Below are 12,271 nucleotides of genomic sequence, written 5' to 3'. Positions count from 1 at the left end.
CATTTTTTCATTGGATTATTTTCTTTTTGTTGTGCTGTGTTAGCTCATTATATATTTTCTATGTCGAACCTTAATCAGATCTGTCATTTATGAATATATTCTTCCATTCTGTAGGATGTCCTTTTATTCTTTTGATGGTGTTCTTTACTTTACAGAAGCTTTTAAACTTGAAATAGTCCCATTTGTTCCTTTTTCCTTTTTTTTTCCCCTTGCCTGGTGAGGTACGTTCATGAAGAAGTTGCTCATGTTTATGTCCAAGAGATTTTTGCCTGTCTTTGTCTAAGAGTTTTCTGGTTTCATGGATTACATTCAGGTCTTTGATCCATTTCAAATTTACTTTTGTGTATGGGGTTAGACAATGATCCATGTTTCCTTCTTTTTTGCAGCCATCACCTCGGCCTTTGCAGCTATGACTCTGACCACCAGCAGTGGGAGCAGTAGGTCAGTGGTCGGCAGTACTTCTTTATCACCCATCACGTCCAGGGTGTCAGCAGGTCCCGCTGGCAGTGGGGGTTTTGTGATCAGCATGGCTGCCCCCGACAGCAACTCCACCACTGGGTCATTCGGATTTGGGTCAGGATGGAGTCGGAGAACTGGTCTCAAGAACCCTTTCTGGGGCGCCTTGAATCAGAACTCCCTGGGTGCAGCTGGCCAGAGCACACCCACTCCCATCCACGTGGCCAGCACACCTCAGGACACGTCTGGGATTGCAGGTGAGATTTGGAATGGGCTCGGTCTGCTGTGCCAATCGCTGTTTTAAGTGCTGACACAGTCTCTGCTTTTGGAGCTGTACTGTGTGTTGAAGATTTAGATGTTATCACAGAAGTTATCCATAAACAGCACCAGGTAGCAGTGTAACTCAAGACTGAAGGAGCTATTTAGGTAGACAGCGGCAGCCTTTTAGAGACAGTAGAATGCTGAGTCCATGGCCACTGTTCCAGAGTTGGGAGCAGGGACAGTGGCTGGGGTGAGAACCTTGTAGGCACAGGAGCAAAGGCCCAAAGGCAGAGATGAGCTTATGTTTCCATGAGCAGGCAAGAGCCAGGTGTGGCTACAGGTTTAAAAAGGAAAGTGAGATAAAATGACATTAAGAGACAGGCAGAAAGGAAGATCATTCACAGCCTTTAAAAAACACTTTTTTAATTGTTATCAATCTACAATTACCTTAAGAACATTATGTTTATTTGGCTTCCCCCTTCACCAAGTAACCCACACAAACTCCATCAGAGTCACTGTCCATCAGCGTAGTAACATGCTGTAGAATCACTACTTATCTTCTGTGTGTAGCCTAGCCCTCCCCGTGCCCCCCATGTTATACATGCTAAGCATAATGCCCCCTTTCTTTTTCTCTGCCCTTATCCCTCTGTTCCCATCCATCCTCCTCAGTTCCTTTCCTTTTGTAACTGTTAGTCCATTCTTGGATTCTGTGATTCTGCTGCTGTTTTGTTCCTTCAGTTTTTCCTTTGTTCTTATACTCCTCAGATGAGTGAAATCATTTGGTACTTGTATTTCTCCACCTGGCTTATTTCACTGAGCACAATACCCTGTAGTTCCATCCATGTTGTTGCAAATGGTAGGTCTTGTTTTCTTATTATGGCTGAATAATATTCCAGTGTGCATATGTATCACATCTTTTTTATCCATTCATCTACTGATGGACACTTAGGTTGTTTCCATTTCTTGGCTGTTGTAAATAGTGCTGTGATAAACATAGGGGTGCATCTGTCTTTTTCAAAATATAGGGGTGCTGTATTCTTAGAGTAAATTCCTAGGAGTGGAATTCCTTGTTCAAATGGTATTTCTATTTTGAGCTTTTTGAGGAACCTCCATTATGCTTTTCACAATGGTTGAACGAATTTACATTCCCACCAACAGTGTAGTAAGGTTCCCCTTTCACCACAACCTCTCCAACATTTGTTGTTGTTTGTCTTTTGGATGGCGGTGATCCTTCCTGTTGTGAGGTGATATCTCATTGTGGTTTTAATTTTCATTTCTCTGATGACAAGTGATGTGGCGCATCTCTTCATTTGTCTATTGGCCATCGAATTTTCTTCTTTGGAGAACTGTCTGTTCAGCTCCCCTCCCCACGTTTTAATTGCATTATTTGCTTTTTGTTTGTTGAGCTGTGTTAGCTCTTTATATATTTTGGATGTCAACTCTTTATCAGATCTGTCATTTATGAATATATTCTCCCATACTGTAGGATGTCCTTTTCTTATGTTGTTGGTGTTCTTTACTGTTCAGAAGCTTTTAAGCTTGATATAGTACCATTTGTTCATTTTTGCTTTTGTTTCCCTTGCCTGGGGAGATAGGTTCATGAAGATGTCACTCATGTTTATGTCCAAGAGATTTTTGCCTGTTTTTGTCTAAGAGTTTTATGGTTTCATGACTTACATTCAGGTGTCTGATCCATTTCAAATTTACTTTTTTGTATGGGGTTAGACAATGATCCATGTTTCCTCTTTTTTTGCAGCCATCACCTCGGCCTTTGCAGCTATGACCCTGACCACCAGCAGCGGGACCAGTACAACAGGGTTTGGCAGCACCATCTCAGTGCCCTCCAGGTCCAGGGTGTGAGCAGGTCCCGCTGGCAGTGGGGGCTTTAGGATGAGCATGGCGGCCCCGCGACAGCAGCTCCACCACTGGGACATTCAGCTTTGGGTTAGGACGGAGTGGGAGAACTGGTCTCAAGAACCCTTTCTGGGGAGCCTTGAATCCGAACTCCCTGGGTGCAGCTGGCCAGAGCACACCCACTCCCTTCCACGTGGCCAGCCCACCTCAGAACACGTCTGGGTTTGCAGGTGAGATTCGGAATGGGCTTGGGCTGCAGTGCCAGGCACTGTCTTAAGTGCTGATACAGTCTCTGCTTTCGGAGCCGTATGCTGTGGTGAAGATTTAGATGTTACCACAGAAGTTATCTGTGAACAGTGTCAGGCAGCAGTGTAACTCATAAACTGGAGGAGCTATTTAGGTAGACAGTGGCAGCCTTTCTGAGACAATAGCAAACTGAGGCCATGGCCGCGTTTCTGGAGTTGGGACAACGGACAGCGGCTCGGGGTGAGTACGTTACTGGCACAGGAGCAAAAGCCCGAAGGCAGAGATGAGCTTATGTTTTCATGAGTAGAGAAGAGCCAGGTGTGGCGAGAGGTTATAAAGGGAAGTGGAATAAAATGACATTAAAAGACAGGCAGAAAGGAAGATCATTCATGTCCTTTTAAAATGTTTTTTTTTTTTTTTTGTATCTATGTACAATTACCTTAAGAACATTATGTTTATTTGGCTCCCCTCTTCACCAACTACCCCGCACAAACCCCGTTAGAGTCACTGTCCATCAGCATAGTAACATGCTGTAGAATCACTGCTTGTCTTCTCTGTGTAGCTTAGCCCTCCCCATGCCCCCCCGCATTATACATGCTAATCATAATGCCCCCTTTCGTTTTCCCTGCCCTTATCCCTCCCTTCCCACTCATCCTCCTCAGTCCCTTTCCCTTTGGTAACTGTTAGTCCATTCTTGTTTTCTGTGTTTTTGCTGCTGTTTTGTTCCTTCAGTTTTTCCTTTGCTCTTATACTCCCGAGATGAGTGAAATCATTTGGTACTTGTCTTTCTCCGCCTCGTTTATTTCACTGATCATAAGTCCCTTGAGCTCCATCCATGTTGTTGCAAATGGTAGGATTTGTTTTCTTATAGCTGAATTATATTCCATTGTGTATATGTACCAAATCTGTTTTATCCATTTGTCTACTGATGGACACTTAGTTTGTTTCCATTTCTTGGCTGTTTTGAATAGTGATGCAATAAATATAGGGGTGCATCTGTCTTTTTTCAAACTGGGCAACTGTATTCTTAGGGTAAATTCCTTGGTGTGGAATTCCTGGGTCAAATCGTATTTCTATTTTGACCTTTTTGAGGAACCTCCATATTGCTTTTCACAATGATTGAACGAATTTACATTCCCACCAACAGTGTAGGAGGGTTCCCTTTCTCCACAACCTCGCCAACATTTGTTGTTGTTTGTGTTTTGTATGGCGGTGATCCTTCCTGGTGTGAGCTCATATCTCACTGTGGTCTTAATTGGCATTTCTCTGATGACAAGCGATATGATGCATGATTTCATGTGTCTACTGGCCATCTGAACTTCTTCTTTGGAGAACTGTCTGTTTAGCTCCCGTGCCCGTTTTTTTTTTTTTTTTGTAGATAAGTATTTTTTATTGACGGGTAGTTGACACAGTATTACATTAGTTTCAGGTGTACAACACAGTGATTCAACATTTATATACATGATAATTCTAGCTGGCAACTATCACCATACAAAGTTGTTACAATATTTTGTCTATATTCCTTATGCTATACATTACATCCCAGTTACTTATTTATTTTACAATTGGAAGTGAGTACATTTTTTTTTTTGAGTGGGCATCTCTCATATTTATTGATCAAATGGTTGTTAACAACAATAAAATTCTGTATAGGGGAGTCAATGTTCAATGCACAATCATTAATCCAACCCAAGCCTAATTTTCATCAGTCTCCAATCTTCTGAAGCATAACAAACAAGTTCTTACATGAAGAACAAATTCTTACATAGTGAATAAGTTACATGGTGAACAGTACAAGGGCAGTCATCACAGGAACTTTCGGTTTTGCTCATGCATTATGAACTATAAACAATCAGTTCAAATATGAATATTCGTTTGATTTTTATACTTGATTTATATGTGGATACCACATTTCTCTCTTTATTATATTTATTTTTAATAAAATGCTGAAGTGGTAGGTAGATGCAAGGTAAAGGTAGAAAACATAGTTTAGTGTTGTAAGAGAGCAAATGTAGATGATCAGGTGTGCCTGTAGACTATGTGTTAATCCAATCTAGACAAGAGCAATAAAACATCCACATATGCAGAAGATTTCTCTCAGAACAGGGGGGGTCCCGTGCCCATTTTTTAATTGGAATATTTGCTTTTTGTTTGTTGAGCTGTGTTAGCTCATTGTATATTTTGGATGTCAACCCTTAATCAGATCTGTCTTTTATGAATATATTCTCCCATACTGTAGGATGTCTTTTTGTTCTGTTGATGGTGTTCTTTACTTTACAGAAGCTTTTAAGCTTGATATAGTCCCATTTGTTCATTTTTGCTTTTGTTTCCCTTGCAATGGGGAGATACGTTCATGAAGAAGTCACTCATGTTTATGTCCAAGAGATTTTTGCCTGTCTTTGTCTAAGAGTTTTCTGGTTTCATGGCTTACATTCAGGTGTTTGATCCATTTCGAATTTACTTTTGTGTATTGGGTTAGACAATGATCCATGTCTCCTCCTTTTTTGCAGCCATCACCTCGGCCTTTGCTGCTATGACCCTGACCACCAGCAGCGGGACCAGTAGCTCAGTGTTTGGCAGTACTACCTTATCGCCCGTCATGTCCAGGGTGTCAGCAGGTCCCGCTGGCAGTGGGGGTTTTGTGGTCGGCATGGTTCCGCCCCACAGGAGCTCCACCACTGGATCATTCGTATTTGGGTCAGAACGGAGTGGTAGAACTGGTCTCAAGAACCCTTTCTGGGGAGCCTTAAAACCGAGCTCCCTGGGTGCAGCTGGCCAGAGCACACCCACTCCCTTCCACGTGGCCAGCACACCTCAGAACACGTCTGGGTTTGCAGGTGAGATTCGGAATGGGCTTGGCCTGCAGTGCCAGGCACTGTCTTAAGTGCTGACACAGTCTCTGCTTTCGAAGCTGTACTCTGTGGTGAAGATTTAGATGTTATCACAGAAGTTATTCATAAACAGCATCAGGTAGCAGTGTAACTCATGACTGGAGGAGCTATTTAATTAGTCAGTGGCAGCCTTTCTGAGACAATAGCAAACTGAGGTCATGGCTGCAGTTCCAGAGTTGGGAGCAGGGACATTGGCTGTGGCTAACTCCGTTGTAGGCACAGGAGCAAAGGCCCGAAGGCAGAGACAATGTTATATTTTCATGAGCAGAGAAGAGCCATGTGTGGCTAGAGGTTTAAACAGGAAAGTGGGATAAAATGACATTAAGAGACAGGCAGAAGTAAGATCATTCATGGCCTTTAAAAAAACTTTTTTTTTGGTATCTATCTACAATTACCTGAAAAACAGTATGTTTACTTGGCTCCCCTTCACCAAGTATCCCGCACAAACCCCATTAACATCACTGTCCATGAGCGTAGTAAGATGCTGTAGAATCACTGCTTGTCTTCTCTGTGTAGCCGAGCCCTCCCCGTGCCCCCCCACATTATGTGTGCTAATCGTAGTGCCCCGTTTCTTTTTCCCTGCCCTCATCCCTCCCTTCCCATCCATCCTCCTTAGTCCCTTTCCTGTTGGTAACTGTTAGTCCATTCTTGGGTTCTGTGATTCTGCTCCTGTTTTATTCCTTCATTTTTTCCTTTGTTCTTATACTCCCGAGATAAGTGAAATCATTTGGTACTTGTCTTTCTCTGCCTGGCTGATTTCACTGAGCATAATACCGTCTAGCTCCATCCATATTGTTGCAAATGGTAGGACTTGTTTTCTTTTTATGGCTGAATTATATTCCATTGTGCATATGTATCACATCTTTTTTATCTATTCATCTACTGATGGACACTTAGGTTGTTTCCATTTCTTGGCTGTTGTAAATAGTGCTGTGGTAAACATAGGGATGCATCTGTCTTTTTCAAACTGGGTTGCTGCATTCTTAGAGTAAATTCCTAGGAGTGGTATTCCTGGGTCTTATGGTGTTTCTATTTTCAGCTTTTTGAAAAACCTCCATATTGCTTTCCACAATGGTTGAATGAATTTACATTCCCACCAACAGTGTAGGAGCGTTCTCCTTTCTCCACAACCTCACCAACATTTGTTGTTGTTTGTCTTTTGGATGGTGGCGAACCTTACTGGTGTGAGCTGATATCTCATTGTGGTTTTAATTTACATTTCTCTGATGACAAACAATGTGGCCCATCTTTTCATGTGTCTATCAGCCATCCGAATTTCTTCTTTGGAGAACTGTCTGTTCAGCTCCTCTCCCCACGTTTTAATTGCATTATTTGCTTTTTGTTTGTTGAGGTGTGTTAGCTCTTTATATATTTTGGATGTCAACCCTTTATCAGATCTGTCATTTATGAATAAATTCTCCTGTACTGTAGGATGTCTTTTTCTTCTGTTGATGGTGTTCTTTACTGTACAGAAGCTTTTAAGGTTGATATAGTACCATTTGTTCATTTTTGCTTTTGTTTCCCTTCCCTGGGGAGGTACGTTCATGAAGAAGTCACTCATGTTTATGTCCAAGAGGTTTTTGCCTGTTTTTGTCTAAGAGTTTTATGGTTTCATGACTTACATTCAGGTGTCTGATCCATTTCAAATTTACTTTTTTGTATGGGGTTAGACAATGATCCATGTTTCCTCCTTTTTTGCAGCCATCACCTCAGACTTTGGAGCTGTGACACAGACCACCAGCAGTGGGACCAGTAATTCAGTGTTTGGCAGCACTACCTCATCGCCCTTCACGTCTGTTGTGTCAGTGGGCCCTTCTCACAGTGGGGGCTTTGGGATGAGCGTGGCTGCCCCCCACAGCAGCTCCACCACTGGGGCGTTCGGCTTTGGGGAGGACAGAGTGGGAGCACTGGTGGCATGACCCCTTTCTGGAGTGGCTTGATTAAGAACTCTCTGGGTGCAGCTGGCCAGAGCACACCCTTTGCCTTCCACGTGGCCAGCATGCCTCAGAACACGTCTGTGTTTGCACATCAGATTTGGAATGGGCTCGGTGCCGGAGTCCAGCTCCAGCTGACGTGTGGGTCACGAAGGAAAGGACAGCGTCAGCGAGTGAGATCAATGAGGAGACAAAACACCCAATTAAAGTTGTAACATCTCCTGACATCAAGCAGCAGGGTCTTTATTTTTGTATCTTTTTACGGTTTACATAATGTTGAACATTTTTTAAAATTATGAATAATACAATCCTTTTTCTGTCAGTTTACGTAATTTCAGCTTATTACCCTTAATTAAATATCATTATTTCTTCTAATAGTAGCCATTTAACATTTAATTTTTAACTTTCCCCTAGTTAATTCATGTAAGCTACATGCTAGGTGCTAAACAGCAAATGGCGTAAGACAGCATGTGGGTTAAGCATGTAGGCTATGATTTTTACTTTAAGCATGTAAGATTATATAGACTTTTAGATATGTGTCTAAGGTATGTGTCTAAGGCTATATAAAGTTTAAGCAGGTTATATAAAATGCAAGCTATATGTCTTTTGGTTATTAAGTGTAGCTATATTATTAATTAAATCCTATCCTACACATGTGGGTTGAAACTTACATCTAAAATCTAGGGATGGTACTCCTATCACCCATTCCTTAACATTCATATGAATACAATAAAAACACCTTATTCTTTTATAATATTCATTCCACAATTTCAGATGTTTACACCTTTCCTCCTGCATCTACAGGCACCAGGGCCTTGCAGTCCTCTTTATCCTTTATATAATAACTCTAAATCTGCACTTACTACCTTACTATTAATATAGTAATATTTTATAAATTTATCATAAACTTTTATATATGGGATATTTGTCAATATAAATTTTATTTTGCTCATAAATTCTTTCTATGAGGGGGTTATCAGAGGTGTCTTCTAATATTATAAGCAACATAAGTGGGGCCCTGGGCAGTGGGGACTATTAATCTTTATTACTTTGCTGTTTCATATAAGTTTCTTGGGAGAATGGGTTTTTCCATGGCCTAGGTTCCTGTAACTCCTTCTCTGCCAATATTCTAAAGAAATCCCAGTTAGTCATGTTTGAATTGTTACAAAGGGGAGGACAAACTGCATCTAGTTTTAAGAGAGGCCTGGGCTGTTCTGCCTCACTTATTTGTGGCAGTATGCCTGGAACAGTTGGTCCCATAACACTGCTTTCATTTCCGGAATTGCTGCTTTGGTCAATATTTTGGGTTATGTTATTTACTAAAGATGAATAAATGTTAAGTACATAAGATTTCCCATATATGAGCCCAATCACCAACATCATAACTGCAAAAATAAGTGCAGGAATTAGCAGGGGCCAGCTATGAGGTTTCCTGTTTCCAGGATTCCTCCTCGTGCCTGGACCTTGTCAAACAGCATGAGCAGCATGGCCTGCACCATCTACCCCTTTTTTTATTTTTTGCAGCTAATTGAAGCATCTTCAATTTCAAATGGGTTATTCATATTCTTTTGCTCAGCAGTTGGATGAAGACTGGGAAAAGGAGTAGAAGGGAGAGTATAATTAATGCTGACATTCTGAAATTTATAAAAAAGGGAAACCAAGCAGTATGGATAGTATACGGTCACAGGGTAGCCAGGAAAGAATTAGCAACTTTAGGAGCTGTGGCTGAGGATACATGAGTTTCACTAATAGCTCTTATCTTTTTGTGTAAATTGGCCATATTTAAAGAAGTATTAGAATTATCACAAATGCCTAATTAATGATTTTTCACACTGTCCCAAGAAGTTTTGGTGGAATTATACAAGTAGGGAGTCATGCAGATTTATTATACTGACTGTAACATTTGGTGATCAAGCGGGTTTTTAAATTTTGGACTTGATTTTCTACATACAGCAGGGTTTTTTCTAAAACATTAATTCATGCCTCAATTTTTAAATTAATCTGCTCTTGTAAATATAAAGCTACTGAAACATTTTTGCTTAAAGTGTCTACGTGGTTGGGTATGTGGATTTCTTGTACTAAAGCAGTAGTGGATAATGCAAATGAGCTGATGAGTGTAATTAATGCAGTGATTCCTAATAATTAAGGCAGCTACAAACTGCTTTGGATGGCTTAAGGCATGATTAATAAACTGAAGAACTTGTATTTCTGGATCATTATACTAGGGCTCTTTTAAAACTACAGGAAGAATAACATAAGAAGGCTGATGTACAAGCATAAAAACAGTAGGACCGTAAATAGGGTCTCTTTAAGGGCATTAACTTTAGACTTTAATTTTTGGTCAATAATCTTTTGAGTGGCTAAAGCCAATGATACATTTTTAGACAACTAATCAGTAAGCGGCAGTATGGGTCTCTTGTACTAGGGCTGCAGCTGAAAAAGAAAGGGAAGTTGCTAAGGTAATGAGTGCAGCAATACCAAGAATGAAAGTTGCCACAAAACGCTTTCCCAAAGTAAGAGAGTGCTGGTACCACGAAGTGCTTGAAGCCCATAATCATTAAACTACATAGAATTTAAAGCAACAGAAATTATCAAATATGGGGGATGGTGCACAATAAAAATGACTTTTGCATTAGTTTTTACAAAAATACAAGTAGAAAGAGTACAGTTATTACAATTTATAATGAATTTATCTATAATTTTGCTAATATTTATAGATATATAATTTTGAAATAGCAAAAAGGCATATAAAGTTAACAAACAGGCTTGAAATTGATAAACAGCTTTTTTTTGTGGGTCTATGCAGTGTTACTGGTCTGACAGAAGCTACAACTCGCCATAATTCAGACTGTAGGAAAGATTTTTCATTTAGTGATATAGTTAATGTGGGTGGGACCGATGCATAGCAATAAACAGAGTTTTACGAGTAATAGGCAAACCCTGAAGGCTATCTACAGCTTCAGCTTTCTCCGTCAGCTTCTTTATTTGGTCTCAGGTCAGAGGGTCACTTCCTTGAGTTGATCTTGCTAATCGCTGCTGGTGCGGGGGAAAACTTGGTCGCGACTGGCGAGCTTTTCAGGAATCTTGCAGAGCGAGGTTCTATAAATGCTGTGCTAGAAGTTCTTCAAGGTTTTTCTTGGGCGGGGACTTTCACTTCGTCTCAGGAAGTTGTGTGGGGGAGGAGGTGGTGGTTGAGACTTGTCTGATGAGTTTGTCTGGTACCCACACGGGTGTATCTGGGTCCTGTTTAAAAATACAAGCATATCCTTTCCCACAGGTTATTAAAATATCAGGCTCTTTCTATTGCCCTGTAAGCAGGTGTTTTTATTTTGCTAAAGGTTTGGAATTAATTGAAGACAAAAAGCCACAAAATCATTTTCTTTAGTTTACTTAATCTTATGTAACCAATACCTGTTCTGCTAAAATCTATTTCTTTACTAATTTAGAAATAATTAGTGACTATAAATGACAGCAAACTTATAAATGACGATGTTTAAAGATTTGATAAGAGCTTACTATAGGACAGTTGACATAAGAAAATTTGGATACTTTTGTAACATAAAACATTTAGTTATAAGGTTTAGCATTATCTTCTTTGACAGTGTTTTCCAGGTAAATATATATTAGATAAATAAGCCAAATGGGCATAATAATTGACACAGAAGAGTTCATTAAATTAGCCAAGGTCATTCAGCTACTATGTGGAGAGCCAAGATTCAAACCCAAGTAGTATGACTCCAGAGTCTTTGCATTAACACTTGACTTTGAAAATGCAATCAGAGGACGTCAAAGACAAAATCACGCCACAGCAGATAAAAAAAAAATTCACAATGAAACTTGAATAGATCTTTGAATGCTTAGAATACTAAGTGAACTAGGAGCAAGAGTTAGGATACCAAGTGCAGGAGGAATAGCAAGACGATTAGAAGCAAGAAAGCCCAGGGTGAGCAGTCCTGGTATTCTTCTGTTAACAATTATAATAACATTTTTGAGCACTAACTGTATACCAAGAACTTTGCTAAGTGCTTTATATGACTTATTTCATCCATACAATAACATACATAGAGGTAGATACTCTTACTTTTCCAAGTAAGGGTAATCAAAGTTCAGAATGTCAAAGTAACTTGTTTAGGGTCAGAACTGAGACACAAACTCTCAACCATCATATCATATTCCAAGAAAATGAACCCACTGGATGATTTATTAGCATTAAACAGGGTTTATAGCCCTCAGAAAAAGATAATCACAATCATATCATCTTCACCTATTTTCATCTAGCTTGGAAAGCAAGCTGATACAATAAGAATTTAGGAACAGGACATACATAGCCCTGGATTGTCTCCACAGGGAGATAATTCCAAGGAAAAATGTCAGCTTGGAGACATTTCATACTCAGAAGGCATTACCTGGCCTGAAAAAAGTAGGCTCAACCACTCAAGTCACTTTACAAAAATGCAGCAGTGTGTTACTTAACTTTGGATCAGACTTGGTTTTCCCATCTTTATAGTCAATCTTAAGTAAGCAATGTTGTTCCAGAGAAGGAAGCCTTTCAAAAGGGACCATATATTCTCCGCAACACAACTCAAATATTTCTAGAGCATATAGACAGGAGAAATAGTAAAAGTTATT

General features: G+C 40.1%; 1 protein-coding gene across 1 annotated transcript; it reads left to right on the top strand.

The window, feature by feature from the left end:
* The first annotated feature begins 243 nt into the window (after positions 1-243).
* On the top strand, positions 244-8,017 carry LOC130678978 (putative nuclear envelope pore membrane protein POM 121B). The gene is made up of 3 exons (XM_057486570.1): positions 244-713; positions 5,328-5,654; positions 7,410-8,017. The coding sequence occupies exons 1-3, from the start codon at positions 359-361 to the stop codon at positions 7,625-7,627; spliced, it is 900 nt and encodes a 299-aa protein (XP_057342553.1). The 5' UTR covers positions 244-358; the 3' UTR covers positions 7,628-8,017.
* Positions 8,018-12,271: the final 4,254 nt, after the last annotated feature.

Source organism: Manis pentadactyla, chromosome 10 (assembly GCF_030020395.1).
Source record: "Manis pentadactyla isolate mManPen7 chromosome 10, mManPen7.hap1, whole genome shotgun sequence".
Lineage (NCBI taxonomy): Eukaryota > Metazoa > Chordata > Mammalia > Pholidota > Manidae > Manis > Manis pentadactyla.
Note: the sequence above shows the minus strand (reverse complement) of the source record. Positions and strands in the feature narration are given on the sequence as shown.

What these genes read in the sequence shown, in the direction of transcription:
- LOC130678978 (XM_057486570.1), top strand. Translation starts at nt 359, where the DNA reads ATGATCCATGTTTCCTTCTTTTTTGCAGCCATCACCTCGGCCTTTGCA. An exon ending in GGACACGTCTGGGATTGCAG is followed by an intron (nt 714 to 5,327) that starts GTGAGATTTGGA and finishes CCTTTTTTGCAG; the next exon opens with CCATCACCTCGGCCTTTGCT. An exon ending in GAACACGTCTGGGTTTGCAG is followed by an intron (nt 5,655 to 7,409) that starts GTGAGATTCGGA and finishes CCTTTTTTGCAG; the next exon opens with CCATCACCTCAGACTTTGGA.